This window comes from Sinohyriopsis cumingii, chromosome 12 (genome assembly GCF_028554795.1).
Source record: "Sinohyriopsis cumingii isolate HCF-2022 chromosome 12, ASM2855479v2, whole genome shotgun sequence".
Lineage (NCBI taxonomy): Eukaryota > Metazoa > Mollusca > Bivalvia > Unionida > Unionidae > Sinohyriopsis > Sinohyriopsis cumingii.
The window spans coordinates 32656581-32680358 of NC_142972.1; the positions used below are offsets into that span (position 1 = coordinate 32656581).

The 23778-nt window shown below is 36.4% G+C and overlaps 1 protein-coding gene across 2 annotated transcripts; it reads right to left on the minus strand.

Annotated features, from left to right (window-relative positions):
* Positions 1 to 1240: 1240 nt before the first annotated feature.
* LOC149786211 (polyunsaturated fatty acid 5-lipoxygenase-like) lies at positions 1241 to 19053 on the minus strand. 2 transcript variants are annotated; one of them, XM_089976582.1, is made up of 9 exons: positions 18648 to 19032; positions 12833 to 13227; positions 12119 to 12304; positions 9926 to 10413; positions 9183 to 9443; positions 8630 to 8746; positions 7060 to 7430; positions 5587 to 6585; positions 1241 to 4871 (listed from the first exon to the last, which is right to left on the minus strand). In XM_089976582.1, exons 1-9 carry the CDS (start codon positions 18747 to 18749, stop codon positions 4692 to 4694), a joined length of 3099 nt encoding a protein of 1032 aa, XP_089832708.1. In that variant the 5' UTR covers positions 18750 to 19032; the 3' UTR covers positions 1241 to 4691. The 2 variants fall into 2 exon arrangements, with proteins under 2 accessions (XP_089832708.1, XP_089832709.1); XM_089976583.1 differs by lacking the exon at positions 5587 to 6585 and having other exon boundaries at positions 18648 to 19053.
* Positions 19054 to 23778: the final 4725 nt, after the last annotated feature.

The following is a 23778-nucleotide window of genomic DNA, read 5'->3' on the forward strand; positions in this document are numbered from 1 at the left end:
AATAACAGCCATGATCGTTCCGCAGTATACACTAGTTCAGCGTCATTCATTACAACGGAATATTTCTGCCATGACAGAAAGCTCATTGAAACAGGTTTTCAATCGTAAAATTTGACATTTATAACAGGATATTTAGTTCCGACTCCAAGGACAATATCCTATTAACAAGTATGTATATTTATTTTGCACATTGTTCATTACAATAACATTGTCATTCATTAGAATTTACCGGAAATAGGTTAGAAGCACGCACACACAAACACACACACACGTGTGTGTGTGTGTGTGTGTGTGTACGGGAAATACGTCTGAGGTATGTATATGCAAATTTACTGGCAGTATGTCCAAAGCATGCATATGTAAATTTACCGGGAATATGTATATGTCAGAAGTATACATATACATTTACCTGGAATATGTCAGAAGTATGCATATGCAAATTTACCGGGAATATGTCAGAAGTATACATATACATTTATCTGAAATATGTCCAAAGCATGCATATGCAAATTTACTGGGAATATGTCAGAAGCATGTATACGCAAATTTAGTCTGTAGAAGCACCAGTTGTAAATGTAGGAACTTTGCTAGAAGTTAAAGATAATTATGATAATATTAGATACGACGCATGATTTATATTTTGACTCATTTTTAGTATATGCTTTTCTGACAACGAATATTCAAGGACGATAACTCAGCTACATTCAATGCACGATCTTCGGAATGTCTTATTATATATCATGACAACGTGATTGGAAACGAAGTTTGTGGTTGTAACGAGAGTTGATTGCACAAGTGGATGGAATCTTATTTATTACATTTTATTTTTGAATCCGTGGAATCATTTTTCTGTTTTATTACATTTAATATACAATGTATTTGTTTTAAAAAAAATATTCTTTATGGTTTGAGCTGTCAGATTCTCCTCAGTTATATGTAAGGTTCCAGCCATTGTTTGTAAATGTATGCATTTTTGTGTAAACCTAGTTCTCATTGTAGGATCGACTGTGGCTTGCACGTTTGTAACACACATAAATCCTTTCTGAACTGGGATTAAAAGAAAGATATCTATGAAACTTTTCTCAAACAACACAATGTTTGTACCAGTCATTGCTTGACAATTCCACCTGGTTGCCACAGAAACCAGCCTTTGCTGAAAAGCTGTGGTTTGCTTAGTAAGTGAATCGTCACCTCCTTAATCGTCTGCTGCAATTGCATTCATAAACATGAACAATTACCGTTTAATTAAAATTTTTATTCAGGTCCTGCAAGGAGTGTTTACAATTGTCAAAACGTGCGATAAACACGACGGGAAAGTACAATATGTTCCCTTTTGTTGGTCCCCTCTAGGAAACTCGTTTGAGAAACATTTAATTAATATTTACAAATTGTGTAATGTGATATTCCAATAATTTCAGATATTTTTTTCTACCACTAATTTTTTTTATAGGCTAGCTGAATTATCATCTGCTTCTGACCGTCTGTCACTTTTTTACGGTGAGGCGTCATGTTTCATTTACATCACCAGGAAGGTCAACAATAGTACTGCCACAAATTTACAGTTCGACAATATAGTCAAAATGTCAAGATGTTCATTAGCTCACAAAATACAATCAAGCCTAGTAAATCGTATTCAAGCAGTGACCATTTGAAATTATGATTCGATAAATGACGGCAACTTTCTTTACTCAAAATGCTGCTCACCTTTGACTAGGCCCTGTCACGTTCTAGTATCCCTGGGATTTCGTGTCAACGTTTCTATAATCTGATGTCACGTGTTTAGGCTCGAATAAACAGTAACTCAAGAAATAGTGAAAACAAGCTTTTAAAAATACAATAAGTTATTTCACTGGAAAAATTCTGCAAAAATGAAAAAATATGAACTTACAGTTTTATAGAATCAAATCCAAAAATAATCCAAGAATAATCCAAGAATAACAGTTTTAGTAGTCCTAAGAACAAAATGTTCTATTGATTTCACGTTCGAATCCCGAAGAAGAATCCAAGATGGAAGACGATGACGTAAGCTGCAATATGTAGTGTTGAAGTATACAGTTCCTTGTAGAAACAAGAATTATCACTCCGGTTTCTGATAGCTGAATATTTTTTTTTAAAACTGTTCTTGTTCCACAATATTACATGAGCACACGTATTTTCCAGAAAAATAACAGAATTAATCCTTTTGGATCCAAATAATTTGAAATAACTTCAAACCAAGTAATTTTAAAAAACTCCAAACAGCACAACATAAAATTAACAGTTTAAAAGACCAGCTTCTACTTAGATTAATTCCCCAAACCATGGGTTATATGGTCTTTCTAAAACGTAATCAAGGGGTCACGTGATCATCTTTTGGTAGGGTACAGAAGGAAGTACTTGTTACAGATCACCTTTACCCAGTGTGATCTGACGAAAACCAATCATTTTCACTCTAAGAAATAAAAAAGTGTTTACACCTTAAAGACAAAGTCATATCATGACCTTGGAAACAACCATTTTAAAATAAAATAGAACTTGTTTACGAAAGTTGCTACAAATTGTGAAACAAGGTCAGGATTTAGATCAACACCTGGTATTTATAAACTAACAGTCAAGGTCAAATTATTTTCTAAAAAAAAGTATCGTCTGTAGTGAATAAATTTACATTACAATATCAGGTAATGAAAAATAATACAGTTTTAAAGCTGACAAACAATTAAATTGAAATAGATATAATTAAATCAAATATACATAACAATAAAATGTTTCATTTTGATCAAAAACGCTCAAATTTATCAAATTTAACAAAATTTTTAGATTATCTATGTTACTGAAATTTTTATCAAATATTCTTATTGGCAATATGATATTGTTTGAAAACAAAAATGTGAAAAGTGGTTCAGTTTTGGAAGTACTGTTTTTAATTCATCACTGCCCGCCACATTTCTCAGTAATACTAGTATTAATAGTATCCCTAACTTCTTCCTTGCCTAAGTACAAAAAGCAATCAATGCCGGCAGTGAGTCCCTCTAGTGTTTTTCTCTAAACTGTCGCCAGGTATTCGCAATAAAATAGTTCTTTTATGAGCAAGCTATTCTGGGCCGGACATTTGTTGTCAATTAAATCCCCGGACAAGGCTCCACCCGCGAAAATTAAAATGTCCGTTCCTTATAGAATTAATTGTTCTTGAGTCCTGTAGCACTGTGTACTCACCTTTATGCATGATTCATTTATATATTACCCATAATAAAGTCACTTTATCAATAATACAGTCACTTTATCCATTATAAAGTCCCATTGTCCATAATACAGTCCCTTTATCCATAATACAGTCCCATTTGAGCATGATTAAGTCCCTTTATCCATAATACAGTCCCTTTATAATATAGTCCCTTTATCCATAATACAGTCAATTTATCGATAATACAGTCCCTTTGTGCATGATACAGTCCCTTTATTTTCCCTTTATCCATAATACAATCAACTATATAAGACAAAGGCTATACGTCCAAATGCAGGCCACTATATACAATACAAATGATATTAGTGTAAATATAAGTCACTATATGAAAAACAAAGGATATACGTGCAAATGCACATCACTATGTGCTAGACCAAAGGTGCACGTGCAAATGCTTGACGAACGTCTTCGCTTAATTTTGCTATTTCTCATGTGCTGAAGTGTTTCCTTTCCTTGTATCTCCTATATTTCACGCATTAATGTTCTCATCAAGTGGAAGATATGAATAGTTGTTGCTTTGGGGTTTAACGCCATTTCTCAGAGCCGGTGATGAAGGTAACGTGTGCAGACACGACCAAACAGTGTTAATTTCTGAAGAAAATAATATTTTGAACAAAAACCGGATTTCAAGATATATGTAATATGTCCAGACGTTAAATACATAATAACAAATACATAACTGAGTTCAGAGAAATTGAAACGAATTTACATTTTGCCAAAATGAATACAAGAGTAAATCGAGATGAAAACAAAGAATACCGAAAAGCAGCAAATGGAATGAGGAAAATAGATAACATCACTGAATATAAGAGACAAAAATACTACATTACGAAAGTCTGGAATTAATTAACAACATGAGGATACGAATATTACATGGATTTTAGGACGAAACATTCAATTAGGTACGATGCAGACAGTATTATATGTTTCATCGATTGGCTTCAAATGACGGTTGGTAAACCTGATAGTGTCGGTAAAGATGGGCCTTCACATTAATGTTGTTTTTTTTCCTTCTTCATGTCCATTATCTGATACTTAACACACAAAAACAATGTTCCACTGTTGAATACTAAATACACGATAGCATCTGAAAACATACAAAATGAGAACATCCCTTCTATGAAAGATATTGAAGAACGCAAGAAAAAGTTGAATTATTCACGATGGTTGACTTCATCATCAATGAAATCTTGAACAGTACTGCGTAGTTGTGCACTGCACGTGTTTCGCTGTTACAGTATTGATTTCATTACCGAATTAAAAATATTCAATATACAATTTTATCAAAGTTTATTCTAAATTACATCTATTTCGGACATTAGTCTTTATGCCGTTATGCTATTCTGCACTTGGCCAAATAATGTCACACCATCTACTTTTGTTACCGCCTCAGAAGCACATTTCAGACACATTCATGACTTTAAATAGTTATTAATGAAAGTTCGATCCACGGATTGAAAACTTATTGGAACTACGCATCAACTGAATTAGGTACCCGTTCCGGAAGTAGATAGTAGTAAGGAATATCCATTTTCCGGTTCCGCGTTTTCATTTGTTCAGAAATTTTCTTCAGTTCCTGTCGGAATTCCTCTTGTGCTTTCAGTACTGCTGTCTCCGCGAAATGTACGTCTGGGAACTCGCCAAGATATACCTATCAATCATAAAAAATTATTCACTTCAAAAAGCAAAATGTCAAAGGTTATTATTCCGGGAATCTGTAAAAAAAAATAAAAACGAGTTGTTATAGACAGAATTATTGTTCTTGTTGTTGTGGGGTTTAACGCCATTTTTCAGCACACGATAGGCCATGCATGGCGGCCAGCATTAATGGTGGAGGAAGAACACAGGAAACCTCCGGAAAAAGCCACCAACCCACGAGAAGCTACTGGCAAGCTTTCTCACATACCCACATTGGCCGAATCCTAGACTCGAACCCACGTAGACAGAGGTGAGATGGCAGTGATCCGTAACGGAGAGCGCTTTAGACCACTCGGCCACTCGGTGCCCCGACAGAATTAAGGAAACGTAATAAAAATGCGAATGACAGACATTCTTATTCCGATGTGAAATCTCCTTTACTGTTGCAGTTTAATGCAGGAATATATATATATATATATATATATATATATATATATATATATATATATATATATATATATATATATATATATATATATATATATATCTGTGTGTGCATGTATGTATGTATATATGTATGTATGTGTCAGTCTCATGTTAAATTTACACAATCACTGATATAACTGATACCTTGTGAAATAAATAGCACAGTGGACACGATATTAAAAGATCCTGAACCCATGTTAAAAATTTGTTTAACATTCAGTTAAATGAATAAGTTTACAAACCTCGTCTTCAGAGTAGGTGCTAAGATAATTGGCAAATGCAACTGCTAAGGCTTGATCCGCTTTTACGGGCAGCGCCGCCATCATTGAAGCCATCGTTGTACTTCCTTTCTTCGTGGGTGGTGGCGTTCGCATCGCGCTCGGATAATTTGGACCAAATGTGTAGTAATCTGCTTGTCCAAAGTTGACAGCTGCATGATAGCAAGACGCGTTGAAGATAATCATGGTTAGGATTTCCTCGAGGTGAGACACCGACTCAACGCTTCTAGGTACACCATTATCTTCATTCCAGGAGACCAATCCTTTCTCCTTGATTTCTCGCATCCAGGACTGCAACTCGTGGTCATTGTTGACATCTGAGTCAGATCTGTAATAGACGTTTACTACCTTCGAGACAAATTCCCCGATGCATTTCCACATGATGAGTGCATCATCCCTGTAATGGTAATTAGGAAGAAGCACTGGGTCGTCTACGCCTCTCATGGCAAACTCTTTCGGTATGTTGAGAAGATCCCAGTGGAATTCTTTATATCCATTTTCAATCAACCTCGCCTCATGACCCCCGATGGCTAGCATTTTGAAGAAAATGGAGTCTTCACCTCCGAGAAGGACTTCTCCAGCAGTGGCATTCACAGCAATAGTATATTTTAAATGCGGAACCAATAGTTTGAAGACGGGATGAGCCAGCGGTAGATTTCTGAACGTTGCAACAGCAAACACCTCTGAAACTCGATGAGCTCGATAGTAGTGGGTATTCAGGGCATGCACATGTATGTCTGCTGTTTTAACCCATGTCTTGGCGAACAGCCAGTCTAGTTCGGTGTCATGTGGGGTCCAAATTAGATTTGCTTCTTCGGGACACTGTCCCAACTGTATGGCTATGGGAACCAATGCACTGTTGGGCCGTAGATACAACATGCAAAGTGGGGTCGGAAGATAGCTATGGTTTTTCCTTGGGACATCTTGCAGCACCTTGTAATCCAGTAAGTACACATGCCCTGCCTGAAATACCAATGTTGAAGTTCATCTCGCGACATAGGTACAGTGACAATATAAATTTCTTAATAATTGGTTAGTAAGTGGGGAATGTGATACAATTGGAGTAACAGCATGACGACGTGAGTTTGTATTCGAGGGTGATACCAAAAGAGAATGAAAGTGATTACAGGATATTATTCTGTCAAAACCTTTGAAGTATATATCTGATCTTTATAACAATTTAACGTCAGCTATTAGCGTGGTGCGGAGATCGTTGCTTTCGTATGTATTGATCTTAAACGGATGTACTTGGGACATTGGTCCACTGTTTTATATATACTCTAGTTTTATGAGTTTCTCCTTGACTTGTGTCTAGGCAATGATTATTGTATACATTTATCATGTACACCTTCAGTGACAAAACGCCATTCACATTTTTCCTTCAAATTTTCATCTCACTTTAAACGAGTAATATAAATATTATCTCATCAAATTTACCTCCATTTCATCTTTCAGACTCAAATCTCTTTCCAGAATTCCCTGCAACATATCGTCTGTGACAGGAAAATGGTCCAGAGGTGCCTTGCATCTTTTGATCATAACTGAGTTGACTCCATCGAGGACCATTCTCCCAAATTCCTCATCTCTTTTCCAGTTGTCGTTTGCTATGATATGCTTGGAGATCTCTGACTGATCCAAAACCTCTGCCAATGCCTTGAAATCTTCAAAATCATCGAAAGCTTCAAAGGCAGTCAAAAAGCTGTGGATTTTCATTTTGATCGCAAAGCTTCCGAGAATCACTTTCTTTTCCCATTCCCGATCTGTAGCAAATCTTAAATTTCTTGGCAAGTTCTTGTATGTTGGATAGTCTACAATAATATCCAATAATATTAATTTCCTCTTGATAAGGAAGGTTTATATGCATATATATATATATATATATATATATATATATATATATATATATATATATATATATATATATATATATATATATATATATATATATATATATATATATATGCGTAATATTATTTTCTTATACCTATTTCGATTGGCCGTATAGCTCACAATATATGGATGCATTACGTGGAATATGTTCAGTTATTTGTTATATTTCAATCCTTGTAAGGCAGCCTTTTCCTTCATTATATATATGGTCATCAGAACGCCTATGGTGGTCAAGGAATGTGTTTTCTTTTTCATTGTGGATTCAACAACTTGCATCGAAAGACTATGTATTTGATGATCCAATCTAATTTGAAACTCATCTTATCATATCATTTTCTTTAGAACCAAAACTTTCTGTGGGATTTCTTTTTAATCACTTTAGTGGAGATATAGTTTCGCGTGGTACTGAAAATCACACTGAATTGGGCTTGAAATAATTATGCTATTAAATATTGAAAGTATGCATGTTATAAAATTCAGTTTGTCGAAGTGTCTAACCATTACGGCGGTAGATGTCCTCTTAATCCACACACTACCTATAATATGTGGCATTATTTAACAAATCGAGCATTGACCTGGACAAGATTAACTATCCGCCCATCGGAATTTCGATGACAAAGCACTTATTCAGTTTTGCGGCAGATGTGTGGAATATGGCGATTCGTCGAGTCGCTGTTTCCTGGGTTCGTCCCGTTTCTCTAAATCCACTCTAAATTTCAATACGCCTATGAAGTGTATTATACATGTACAGGAAAGAAAATCTGAGCTTCAAACGATTTTCATCATACAGGCTAAATCAGAATAGTATATTTTAGTGCGACATAACATACAAACAAATTCACTTTTGTACTACATGGTACAATATGGAGGTATGATTTTAAAAATAGAAATGCAACCTCTCTTTCTTTTTTGGCAGAGAATTTAATCTAATAAAGACTCATCAAAAATATTAACGAGATGGTAATTTGGGGAGTTCACTAATTTATGCCATAGCCTCACGGAGACATATTACTTTCTCTAGTTCATCATACCCAATTCTGAATTGAATGTTACAAATTGCTAAGTCTCTGTCGTTCGTTATGAAGCATTACGTTAGTGTAATATGTCAAATTCATACCTACGTTGCCTGGCAAACCAGTCTGTGTTTGCCAACGAACCATCATCTGTTCATCTGCCAACCACATTAGCCGAACACGTTGCAAAGCTGGATCCGTCTCCTCTTGTGGCAAGACAGCTGAAAAACACAGAATGGTTCTTTTAGAATTGTAAGAAGACTATATAAACACTTTCACTAGTGATTGAGAAGTCGTGGTTGGTTTTTCGTACGTCCATGTCATACTGGTTTTATGCATGAATATTTTTGGTTAAAATAAATTGACGTAAGGTCTATCACACAGCCAGACAGTTCGACACACCTAATACACCGAAAGAAAGAATCGAGCATAGAAACATTCTACCGATAGATCAATGAAACAAATTAAACATTATTCGAGAGACGAATTTGCATGGGAATTTGCAAATACAAGTATAACTATTGAGAAAATTGATACAATCGATGGATAGTTCAAAAGTAATTTTATGACAACAACAACAACAAAAGCCTACATAGATTTCGGCTTTTACAAGAGCGATGAGCTCTGCTACTAAAATAACAACTCTATAAATGTTACCAGTTCCTCTGGGAAGCGTGATGGTGCTGGTTAACCATCGGAAACAAGGAAAGTCATACGATTTCCTGCTCTCAAGGTCAAAGATAAGTATGCTCCGGAGGTACCATTCACGATCGATTGAACCGCCCTCGACGTAAAGCTTGATGTATTTGATGTCACCGACAGATGGCGCTGATACAAAGTAGGCATCTTTGTGTCCTCTTTCAAAGTCATTTTGGAAACATTTGTCAAGGAGAAGTCTTTTTGTCCGATCTGTGGTGCCTAATGAAGATTTAAAGAAGGCACAGAGAGTAAACTCTACTTAAGTTTATCTGAAAGTATATCTCCTTATCTATCTAAATTGGTCATGTGGTTAGTTGCGTGGCTCCTTACTTAACTGGTTGTTGCTTTCGTCCCTCTTTTTGCTACGTTTGTTTCTGTAGTAACTAAATTCAAATTAGATGCAGAGTCGAATAGAAAGGAAGGCGTTTCTCACCAACCATCTGAAGACTTTAAAAATGAAAACCGTATTTGTGTCTTGTTCATGTGCATCAGATGTTCGCTGATGATATCTATAAACGGTCTAATAACATTATGCAATTAATTAAAGAAAGTCATTTTCATTCCATGAAAAAAAATGTTTTAATTTGATTTTTAGCGTCACAGTTAATATATAACTTAAATAAAATCTTCTTGAAGGATGCATGGACAACTCTGATGGGTATAATCAAAAAATATAAATAAATAGTAGCATAAACACTTACCAAATATACATATCGATACAGTGGCATTGGTTCCAGAGAACATGTAGAATCCAGTCTCCACTTGAATAATATATGTTGTCATTTTCTGTTTCTTTGAAGCAGATTCTTCAGCCACCTTTCTTTCTCTGGTTGATGACAAAAGCTCCCTCTCTTGGAAAAGTATTAACTCTGTGTACGACTCTAATTTTGAGGACGTGTTCAACTGAACTCCTTTTGGAAATTTGTCAAAACCATACTTTGCTCTCTCTTCCGGGAGGTTTGAAATATTGTATGTAAAAACAATGCTGGCTAAGTCTCGCCATGGGCATTCTTTCTCGTCCCAAACTACAGAGGGATCTATGATACTGTCTTGAGCGGATTTGGACACTGTGCCTCGAGACTGGACCTGAAGCTTCATGGTTGGATATGTTTCGTTAATTCGTTTAAGGCTATCTGGCAAGGAGGTCCCTTGTGCCCTTCTTTCTTTTGAGTCTGACTGCACCAAATCCCTGTCGAAAAGGTTAATCATTTGTTCTTAAACAGCACGCTGAATATATCCCGTTTGAAATAGTCATTTAAACGGCATTAAATAGAATTGTACGTACTTAAGGTTAAATAGATGCGTATTAAAATGTTCTCAGTCATGTAAGTTTATAATAGTTCTAACGTCAAAAAAGAGACCGCTCCGGTGATCTAGTGGTTAGAGCGTCCGCCTCAGATGCCGAAGGTTGCGCGTTGGAACCCCGGCCGAGTCATACCAAAGACTTCTAAAAATGGTACTAACAGCTGCCTCGCTAGGCGCTCAGCATTAAGAGGTTAGTGTTAGGACTGGTTGGTCTGGTGTTAGGATGGGACTGGGTGGGACATCCATATATATGCCTGCGGCATGATACCCCAGTGCTAGACATCACCATAAACTGCCATACTGCAGACATTGTAGCGACATGACTGGAATTTTTTTAAAGCTACGTTAAACATCTAAATCACACACACATAGAAACACACATACACATGCATATAATAATCACTAACACAGTTACAGGGGAAAATGTAGAGATATGAGGTTCACACTTCGCACTGAGGCATTCTTCAATATGCTACAATCTCTGGTGCTACCTAGATTGAAGACTCATATTTCCGTCAGACATCAAACCTATCATAGAATATATTTGGCATATGTAGTTGACCGTATCTTATATATATATATATATATATATATATATATATATATATATATATATATATATATATATATATATATATATATATATATATATATATATATATATATATATATATATATATATATCACTTGAATTTGGTACCTGTAAAACGAAACTTTCGCCTGTCGCCATATAGAATACGAAACAACAGTCCAATAGATTCTGCAAACCCGAGTGTACAATGCTGCAACCTTTGAACACGATCTCCGTGAGATTTAAGCTCATAAATGTAGGAAATTAGGAGCTGCCGTGCAATTTTGCCTCTAACAATATACACAGACACACATACACACACACACTTTGTTGCGTGCCTTCGAGTGAATCCTACTGTATAGTTTTGGATCGATACTTTAGTTTGTGTGGCATGATTGCGGTGTTCTGTTGATGCTCACAAAGCTCCCATAATTTCGACTAATTCTGAGGGTTTTTGTTTAGGGGTGTGGCAACTTAGGCATATATATGTAATTATATGGAAAATATGGAGCGATTTCATGAGTACATAATGTTACACAAATCCCCCTGAACCTTTCCTGATAGGCACCTGATACGTTTGGGTATCATTGGGGATGTTCTGTAGAAGTGGACACGTATTTAACATTTCAAACCCTTGCGTAGAGGTGGAGCTTTGTGGCTGACACTTGGAAACGTCTAGTTTAAATTCTGCACCTTCTCTGTTCGTGTGTTCTTGGATTCAATGAAATGATTATGCTTTCTTTTATAGAAGACTAGTGTAACCTTATTGCTGACTGAAGACATTCTTATCTCCGCCGACCTATACGAACTCTAGTCCCCATATAATGAAAACAAAATAATCCCTACCCTAGGAACATTATTCAGAAAAGTTCCTTTTCCGTAAGATTATTAGCCAAACTCATTACCTTAATCCACAAGAGACAAGCAGCAAGTTTGGTAGGGGCGTGGGAAATAAAGGTGTTTGCCTGCCAAGAATTCACTTACGAATCAATGTGACCCAAACTAGAAACACAATTACCAGGGATGTTGCTGGTCTACTGACGATAGTTTTGATTCAGCCATGTTACCCGTTCCTATCAACCGGAATCGGAAGAGATGCAGAACGTTTCCTTTCGTCAGGCACGAATAAGTCATGTAGTTATGATAATCCAGTGATGTCCATTCTTCTGGCGCTCTCCTTAAACCGTCAACCAAATTATAGTAACTGAAACAAAACAACATTCGAATGAATGCAAGTTTTATTTCATAAAATAGCAAACCAATTCCGAAACTTCATAATTTTTAATGCTTCGTTACTACAAGATATACCCCTTGTCTAAGAATCATGGAAACTACATTCAGACGGCTGGTTCCAAATCTAGTTGATTCTTATGATTTTCAAATTTTTCAAAGTATTATATAATTGTGCTCTGAACTTTTGCTATTTCATTTCTTCGATTTTCTTTTCTTTCATTAACAATTGGGTGTTAGTGGTCTGCAAGTTTACAAATCTCTACACTTACAAGAAAGGAGATCTTGTTATATTGTTCTGCTATAGCATCAGAGAAAGGTCTGCCTGATATCTTTGTTCATAATTGTTAGAAAGACCGATACAGGCGTTGTACTACACTTAACAAGAAATGCAAATGCCAAGCACTTAGATGAGAGATGCAACGAATCATTCGAAAGCTAAAGGCCCTAGGATAAATTTGACTACCTACCTTGGAAGCAAGGATAATCTGTGGGTACTTACTTCGATGGATGCCGCAAGGCCCATGATTTGAGAGCCGCTGGTCCGTCTTGCAGACCAGTCAAAAAGTCCTGAAGCGTCTCTAGATCGTTGAATGGAGAAGCAGTCCCTGTCATGAATGCCATATCCATGGGCCCAGCGTCTAAGGTGTCTCCGAATTTTAGGAACGCACATCTAAAGTCGGCAGCGGCATCTTTAAATCCAATCAGATTGAAAAATCTTATTCTGATCTCTTTCGTAGAGTTCGCTGTAAATATTCCGAATTCCGGAATCGGAGGATCCGCCACAAAGTCTGCATATCCTTGGACCTCGTTGCCCCATGTATTATCAATTGATGCCAAGAGTTGATGCTTCCATTTAAAAAGTTGGAGTGACGCCCTTCTGCCGAGACCTGATTTCTGCATGAAATTATGAAATTTGATAAATTCTGACCGTTTATTTCAACATCTGTCCAAAAGAATCACTGTGTTTTCTAGCTATAGTCTGAACTTTAGAATATTTACCATCTGTAATTAACTTGAAGACTTATGTTGGTAAAGTAACGGCTGGTTGTAATTTTTTTAAGGTCGAGGAGTATCGTTAGAAAGAATTTGGAAGCCTCTATTATACCAATGGACTGTAACTGGTTGAGTAGGATGAATAAGATACTGGAAGTTTTAAATTGGATGTGAATAACAAACCCCCATGGGTCAGTCATGTGTGCTGTGCATAGTAAGTTAATTAGCCTCCCTCTATATCCAGCTAACAATGACAGTCGTTACATTTATACGTTAAACTTCACCCGTCAATCACTGTTTCAACTAGTTTTCAATTCACAACAGCCAAAGAGACATCGGTAAGAAGCAACTTTCCCGATGACAGCTAAATGTAGACTGAAAACTGAAGAAAAGAGTAACCCTCTTAATTCTGTAGTGGACCTCGGCTTTAAGCAGCGACAATTTGGATTTCGGGGATGGGGTGGGGAGAAATGAGGACTGGATGCTTTTAAAGTTTAAACATTTTATTGTATCAAAAACAGTGAATTTGCTTCACCAAGTTATATGGGACGTACGAACAAATAGGAAAATACATCAAGAAGAAAGTGGCTAATGTTTGTAAATAAACTTTATTGAGCGTTTTTATTCTGAAAAATGCAGTATATCAATAATGAAATAATATAAAGACGATGGACAGTGGCATGCGTCTATATTGCTTTTATGATCATAGATTTATATACCCATATATGTCCTTGTTGGTTGTAATTACATTTACAAATTCTTCAAACAATGCTGACAAATTGCTCACGATGGTTGATATCCTATCTCTTGTAAAACAGTTCGTTATAGAGAGGTTAAATTATATATCAATGTCGGGGTATTTTAATATTAAAATGATTTTTCACACTAACAATAACCATAACCCAACATAAATTAAAGTAAATTAATGCCAGATTTGCTTATCTTATAACATCAAATTTAGAGTTTGCACTCTAAATTATAGAAATTAAACCTAATAATGCCAATAAAAAGTATAAAATGTAAGCGTGCGTGCGTATGTGTGTGTGTGTGTGTGTGTGTGTGTTAAATATATTTTTGTGTTAATCAGATTGCTCATACTAAGAAAAAGGACTGTATCTGATAACACTGGTCAACAGTGAAATCATTACTGACTTGAAAAGGCCCTAATCTGTAGTATTTTGGTGTGCCGAACACGAATATAACCGTGAAAAATTTGTATTGGCTCTCGTTTTGAAGATATTCATATACCTCATTTTCTATGTTTCACTGTGTAAATTTCTCCAGTAGGACTGCAGCAACATCCGGAATAATGATGTAACATTGCATAATACCATCATGCTCACATCATCCACAGTTGATTGCATCATTTTCTGATGCAATGCAATACTAATGCCATGCGGCTGCTGAAGTAAGTTGACGTCAGCAGTGTACTATACATATGTAGGCCTATTATACTAATGCCAGGCGGCTGCTGAAGCTGACGTAAGCAGTGTACTATATAAAGCCCAATCAGATAGGTTCAGCATTTAAAATATTTTAGACGTTGTGCGAGACAGTTCAAGCTACTGTTACATAAAACTTATTATTTTATCCATTTACGTACAATAAAGAACAGTAATGCCTCGAAAGTGTGTTAATACCGCGGACAATTTTTGCTATATTTGTGGGGAAGTGACATTTGCCAACCAGAAGAAAAGTATCAATTCTCAAGTGAAGAAGGCATATCATCTTTACTTCGGATGCAAGGTTGGTGACCAAGACAAGCCTTGGGCTCCGCATATATGCTGTGCTACATGTACAACACAGCTTTCACAGTGGTTGAATTGCAAAAGGTCATCAATGCCGTTTGCAGTCCCAATGGTGTGGAGAGAGCCAAGCAACCACCTAAATGACTGTTACTTCTGCTTGGTTCCTCCTCTTTCCGGCGGAATAACGAAGCGAAAGAAGTCGAGAATAGTCTACCCAAACATTCCGTCTGCATTGAGACCAGTTCCACATGGTGAGGGACTTCCTATTCCAGAACCTCCAGCAGAATATTCTCTTGATTCATCTGACGAAGACAAAGGTGAGTCGACCTGTTCTTCTCCTGGTCCATCAGCATGCAGTGATCCAGATTTTCACTGTGGTGCATCATCAACCCCACACAGAATAACACAGGAAGAACTAAATGACCTGATTCGTGATTTGGACTTATCAAAGAACAAGGCAGAATTGCTAGGATCAAGACTCCAACAATGGAATCTTCTAGAAGAAGATGTCACAATTACTGCATATCGAAAGCGCCACCAGCAATTGGAGCCTTTCTTCAGAAAGGAAAGTAATCTGATATTCTGTTCCGATATTGAGGGCCTCATGAATGCTTTAAAAATCACTCATGACCCACAAGTATGGAGACTATTTGTGGACTCTTCGAAACTGAGTCTCAAGGCTGTGCTTTTGCACAATGGAAACATTCTTCCATCTATTCCAGTAGCGTATTCTGTCCACATGAAAGAGACATACGATAACTTAAGGCAGCTACTGAATTCCATTGAGTATAACAAGTACAGCTGGCACCTCTGTGGTGATTTGAAGGTAGTTGCCCTTTTAATGGGACTGCAGCAAGGATATACAAAATACATGTGTTTCTTATGCGAGTGGGATAGCCGAGCAAGGGAAATGCACTACATGAGGAAGGAATGGACTCACAGGCAGAATGTAGCCACTGGAGAGAAGAATATCCAACACCCAGCTCTGGTTGAGGCTCAGAAAATCTTGCTACCACCCCTTCACATCAAACTAGGTTTGATGAAGAACTTCGTGAAAGCCATTGACCGGACTTTGCCAGCATTCCGATACCTGCATGAAAAATTCCCTCGACTCAGCGAAGCAAAGATTAAAGAGGGAGTTTTTGTGGGTCCTCAGATTCGAGAGCTTTTCAAAGATGACCGGTTCAACAACTTGCTGGAAGGTGACGCGAAACAAGCATGGAATGCTTTTCGCCTAGTTTCTACAAACTTCCTCGGAAATGTTAGGGCAGAAAACTATAAGGAACTAGTAGAAGACATGTTGATGAAGTATAAGAAACTTGGCTGCAATATGTCTCTAAAGATTCACTTCCTTCATTCCCATTTGGATTTCTTTCCTAGCAACTGTGGTATTGTTAGTGATGAACACGGCGAACGTTTTCATCAAGATATCGCAACAATGGAACAAAGATACCAGGGAAAATGGTCCACTACAATGCTGGCTGACTACTGCTGGACACTCCTCAGAGATGCTCCCGAACACAGGCGAAGAAATCTAAGATGTAGTCAATGACTTGATTTTTTATAGGTAGGCTATTACAGTTGACCTTTTACTATTGGAATGCATTTCGTTATGTAAACATTAATTTCTTGCAGATTACAAAAAAACTAGAGCCAATTTTGCAATTTGACTGTCATATTCGTGTTCAGCACATAAAAATTGATAAGAATTGACTAATTTTATTTCAGTAACATGACTTTTGTAAAAATTTGTTGTCCAGTGTAATGATATTGTAAAACTTACGCCGATCACGAGGACGATGAAAGAAAGAGGTAAAAAAAAAAGTGAAGAAGACAGATTTATATACAAGACTGAGAATAAAGAGAACATAGATGGAAATCGATCATCTGCACCCCAAACAATTTAGAATCAGATTGTAAAATACAGAAACGAGACTTTCTACAGATGCAGGCTGGGTAGAATCGCTATTAAACCTTCCAATTAAGAACACTTACGGGACTGGTGAAAGGGAATGAGGTATAAATCTTAATATGGTATTTGAACTATGGTTTATGTGGATCTGTACGGTTTGTAGTTGGATCTACTTGTAGGCCACTATATACGGTAATGTTGTATATACGGTATACGATGTGCCGTTTTACAAATGATACTGGCCAGCTGTGGTTGTAATAAGGCAGTGATTCCAGTGTGTCAGGGGCCTGCTGATATAGTCGTTCCAACTGGCATTAATGATGCAATACACTGATTACGATGATTAACCGAAAGACTGCACCATAACAATTGTCATGGCCATTTTTCTGTTTGATGTGGATTTATCGTGTTTTTATACTGCAAGCATGAGCTTCTTACTGAAGGAAAATGCACTAATAATGTATTCAAATTATTTACGGAAATTGGGGGTGGCGGCAGTATGCATGCTCTATCAGCTGAAAACATAACATATAGTAGACTACCACATCGACTACTCGAGTCCTAAAATCTGATATCTTTGCACCCTAAATCAACGGAAAGTCTTATTTCAGGAAGATTACAACGGGAAGTTCTGATATGTTTCAGGATTCAAATTATTTGCATTTTAAGAGGCAAGATGAAGGCCAAGAACCTCCGGCATAAATATAATAGTAGCTCATATAGATAAGTATCCCAGAAAGGAAACGGTATTAACCACAATCTACACATAATAATCTTCATCTCAACTGTATACAGGAAACAAGCATCCTCCCAATGTGTCAACCGGCAAGGCGATTAAGAGGGGAAGAGTGGGTGGGTCATATATTTAACGGCTCTAAAGAACGTTTGCCGGCATATTAAGAAAGTACGGTCATGTGGCTTAAACACACACACACACACACACACACATATATATATATATATATATATATATATATATATATATATATATATATATATATATATATATATATATATATATATATATATATATATATATATATATATATATATATATATATATATATATATATATATATATATATATATGAGCATTATTAGACTTTTTCAGAAGTCATATGGCGACTTATTTTATCATTTAGAACATTTAACTGCTAATTACAGGTATCCTATTTGTATTAATATCTCAAAACCATTTACACAAGTACTTTAAACATATCAGTCCATCAAAATATATGCCCTTTTAGGTCTACACAGGTCTGATGAGCCACTGTCTTGAACATTGATATGACAATGTTTTTGGCGACCAAAAAATATCAACAGGAATTTACTCCTTTTTTTCTACAATTGATTTCAATGAAATACGTACTATAATAATATTCTAGCGTGCTTTGTGTCGGCAATGAATACCTTTTTTTCTAACGAATTAATGTTTGTTTAAATAAATATGTATGCCTTAACAGAACGTGGACATGTAATCATAACTGTATAGACGTAACCCATGTTTGAGTCTCAGAAACTAAACATGCACTCTAATACATTGTTATGATTAGCTCAGACCACTTTCAGCCAAGAGTGGTATCCTGGGTAGATTCACAGAAAATATGACAGCCAAAAAGATTATGACGGAGTGAAAGAACAGGGTTGGGACTTTTTCTTACCTCTTCTCGTTTTTTGAAGTCCTCGACCTTTCTTCCAGTTCCCTTTTCAAAGTACTTGTAAGCCTTATTCTTCCAAATCTTCTGCATTCTTTGTCCTTGCATGACATCTGGAGCAGAAATAATCAATATTGTATAATCATGTGCAAAATGATGTACGGAATAGCATAGTCAGATGCATCCAGTTTGTCAATCCGTTTCAAAAGTACATGATGCGTTACGGCGTTTGGTACTGTGCACGGGTATAATAACTAAACTGATATTACATACTGTCACTACAGACAGATGTTAAACAAACTAAAGTGTTGTCAATCTCCATTCAAATTAAATTGACTACTGATGATTTTAAGAAGTCATGTGATCCCAAGCCAGATATAAGCTTAGCTGAAAAACAGGAAGACAACTATTAAGATAGGCCATATGAAATATAAAGTGTTAGGATGCGAGTAGTGGATCTAAAGGGGGGTTTCTTAGCGAAACCATATTTTTGAACTTGGACGAAAGCATGATTTTTGCCCCCGTGATACCCCTGAGTTAATCTAAACAAAATACGAAAACAACTTTTTTGAGGCAACAGCGCCGATTTCGTTATCGATTACCTAATTCGAGGACCTATCAAGGATAAGTATCATAGTCGTCAAACAAAATAGGGCTGGCTCAGAAAGAATCCCCTTTAACAAAACTACTGTGGTTTTTATTTTATATTTCACTCAAAAGTTTACTATTCCTATGTTTGACATTCACACAAAATTTTACACAGCCACTGATAAAGAACCAGGTTCAAACTTCTTGATAAAAAGTGCACGAGGGAATACTGTTTTATCGACTTAAGTTTTTTAGTTCGTCATCGACGATGATATTTGCGTATCAGTAATGTGATATTGGATCGTAAAGATTATCAATAGCATCAGAAAATGAGTCTGTAACCTGAGTAAGCTTACTAAAACAATCTGAATTCTCCTTGAGAACCAGAGACAACTTTATCTTGTTTCTGCTTTGAAATATGTACTGTATTTATCATTATCAAGCATAAATATCATATGCTTACCATGGAAAATAATTCTTTCACACAAAATTTACGGAGTACTGTTTTTATATTTTACACCTCTGCTCGTTATCATATCAACGAGCAAATTATCTTCGACCCCTCTGTGATAAGCTCGAAGCTGATTAAAAATTTTGTTGTAGGTAGCAGTTGCTATTTTACTAGACATAATTTTGATCTCGAATTTTGGCTCAATCTTTTTTTTTATTGCTGATAGTACAACATCTACCCATGACACTATCAACAATAATGGATTTAACGTTAATCCTACTGATGCTACCCCAATTGTTGTGAATATCACTGGAATGTAGTTTAGCACGCCCATTATTCTGCTGTAGTATGTTCAGGCCCGTCTGACGCAGTAAAGTATTTTATGATAGTATTTATAGCATTTGATCAGCTCACCCCTGTCGTTGTCGGAGAGACCTGATGAGATATGACTAAAAACAAAAGTTTCTTCTTTTTTTTAGTCATTATGAAACTGTTTCAGTTATTATGTCAATTAACGTAGTAAAGGTGTTTGCAGCAACAGCTTTATGAACCAGAGCACTAAATTTACTATTTAAAGGATAAGGAAGAAAATCGCTGTACTTATCGTACACTAATGATGAGATATCATTATATCTACTATCTGTTCAAACTTTACGATACGAGGATGAAAATGGAGGATCAAACCATGTTGGTATTTCAGTAATATCATTGACTCAGTCACGATAAATATCTTATTTTGATCAATATAACTAACAACGTAATATAACTGTCCCAGATTAAAATATTTAAGTACCAGATATTGCTGCAGAATTCAATATGCTGTTGCAAAATTGAAAAGACCGCGAATATCTGCTTCTTCTATAGTTATGTCATCGACGGGTAGGTTTAGGTATCCAGCAATCATCAACTCGTTGATATTTCTGTTTTTAGTGCTATCAGTAACTTTCCAGCTTCTTCTTTTTAACAGTTTTTCAACGTAACTCTTTTTTAGAACTATTATGTATTTCATACGCTTTGTCAATACTAGGTTTTACAGATATAATATCGTCAAGCTCCTGATAAAATATGTCTCGTTAAACATCATCATATGACTTAATCCTATACTCAGTATCTGATACTGCGTTTAGTGAAACATTAATGTGATATACGTTATACATTTCTACCACTGGTGAGAGAGTCTATTAGAACTAGATATGCTGTTGTTAGCATGTTAGCATCAGTACTATTATCTATCATTTCCAACAACGTCTTTTATCATACTAGTCCATTCCGATTACGCGAAATACATGACGTTTAGAAAATCTGTCTTTGAGCTTAGGATTTAAAAAAAACACCTTCTGTTTCATTATTTCAGAAAGCTTATCAAGCTCATCGTGAATCTTTTTCAGTCGCTCTTGCTCTGGTTTCTTGCCACCATGATATTTCGTTTCTATAAGGTTAGGTTTGTCGATCGTCAAAAGATTTTCTTTATTTAGCTCAAGCAACGTATTTAGCAGTAATGTTTCAACTTTTAATCGTCGTTCCTCACAGTCACTCACAGGATAGAATTTGCTAATTATATCAAAGTCTCTGATTGCGTATTTCATTTGAGGGCCCCTCATTCCTGCAACTCTAACAAAGTTGTCACTGTTCTCATTTGAAATGGGTGAATTTAATTTTTTTTCATTCGAGCAATTATATTTATCTCTCTTGCTTCCTTAACATTTTCTGGGTCTAGCTGATCAACATCAGCTACTCTGATCTCTGTTTTCGGGTTTAGCATAACATTATAAAACTATTTTGCAACTCTGATCGATGGAGGATCAACAGACATTATATATTAAAACCAAATATAATCGTCAACTGTATTGTCATGTTTACCCCGACCCAGAGTAGCCCAGTTTGAAACATGTATAATCAAGGTAATTCTGACGGGTCATTGTTTGATGTCGAACATTGCCGAAGGCTAGCACTAATCCGTTACGTAAGATTGTTGTGGCTAGAATCGAAGGACCGGACATCGGAGTTGCGAAGTCACAGACAGCCAGTTATCACCTAGGTGTCGAAATGTTTCCAAGATCAAAAGAAATTGCATGAAGAAGTGGGAGTGTCCTAACTTCTTTCCCCTGCAAACAGACAGACAGGTTGAACTGGCCGCTAAGACGATTGGACAGGGGGCACAGCGCCACCATATCAGAATCGAGATGGGGGGAGACCTTGATTTGGGTAGAATGATATCCCTGCGTTTTCCGGCAAAAGTTAGTTCGCTGAGAGAAATTACCCAGAGAAGAGGTTAGCGTAACTCCGAAGAGCCATTCGTTATTGGCGGGAAAATCTTAGAGCGGGAAATTCTAAGTACAGAAAGCTTCAAAAGGTCAGTAGATATTTGTTCGGTCTTTGTGGAATGCGACTGCATTTTAATTGTAGGTCGTATGTATACTTTATTATTACTAGAATCGTAGTACGAAGAATTACTTTGTTTTGTTAATATGTTTGCATATTTTGAAGAAATGAGTTGATATTTGTAAAGAATTATATAGCTTGCCAGCCGTCGTAAGAGTTAATATTGTAATTTACTATGTGGGTATTTTATAGTAGACTAACACATATGTTCATATGATTATAGATTTTGCCATTGTTGAATATTTGTAATGTACAGACATGCGCCTGATTTTGTCAGATTGTAGTACGATGAGATTAAATATATATGTGTATATACTGACGCAATGTATTGATGTCTGTATAACAATTCGCTGATACTGTGTTATTACGCCATTGTTTACCCAGCAAGAAGTGTGTGGGAATTTCGATGTGTATGCATGCGTGGCCGAAACAGTGACAGCTATCTGATGGTTAATTGTCGTTATAGTGTGAGGTGAGGTTCGATAAAACATTTGTTAACGCCTTGTGGTTTTTCACAGGAAGCTTTGAGGGACAGACCAGTTAAAGTTTGGTCCCGTTGTCTCGGATAGAGAGACGGAGGAAAGGAGGGAAGGAGAAGAGGGTGGAGTTGAAGTCTGGGAGCGGAATTGGAGGAGGAGATAATAGAGAGGGAAAGGAGAAGAAAGGAGAAGTTGAAATCTGGAGCGAAGCTGGAGGAGATAGTAGAGAGGAAACAGAGACAAAGAAGGAGTTAGAGGAACGGAAAGAAGGAAGAATCAGCGGGAAGAAATAGATGAGTAGATGCAAGGACAGGGGAAAATCGAACTCACACTGTAAATCACGGGATGAATTAGGCTGTCACTTGGTCGAGGGAAAGACGAGTGATTGGAAGTTATCGTTTTTAAATTATCACATTTATTAAATTGTTATTGATTGAATTTCATCTTCGTGTTCTCTATAATTTAACCGTCGGCATTGCTGACTGGGGGCTCAGAGCTGTAGATCTACATCATCACTAATTTAACTTTCTAACCTAACGAGCCAGGGTGGAACTTTCAATTTAATTTAATTAAATTATATTGGGAGAACCCCACCCCAATACGACAGAACCTCACATGTATATATCTGAAACATCATCGAACATGGGTAAGGACTTTTAGTTCTTAAAATGTAAATCAGGAATTAAAGCATTTGTTGACAGTTGACTCGTGATCAAGTGTAAATTGCTGACTAGTTGATATATAAACGTTTGTAGCGCTATATAATTCTGCCCTTGTTGTATTATCTTTAGATCATTCTAATCGCCAATTATAAATTCGTCCGACAATAGCATTTAGTATACCTCGTAGTTGAAATTTCCATATTGCTACGGCTTCTGACGCTGTATTTTGATCCAAACGTTACTTGTTTCTCCGTTTGTGGTATGTTATAACCCGCCAGGTATAGGGCTGTCAAACGCAAAAGCATAACTTGGATTATTTTCCAAATAATAACTTGACGCAGATGCAATAAACCCCAACGATTGTCACTAGCATCAGCGAGATGTGGGATGTGACCGAAATTTCTTTTATTATCTCATTTTGTTCTGCAACGAGCTGCAACACTATCCACTTACTGTTTATTTACAAGATCAAATGCAGCAGCAGGTATATACGTAGAAGTTATATTGTTATCGCCGATGTCGATCGCACATGTTATCGTATCTCCGGATTTATTTTAACGTAAATTGCATTTGTT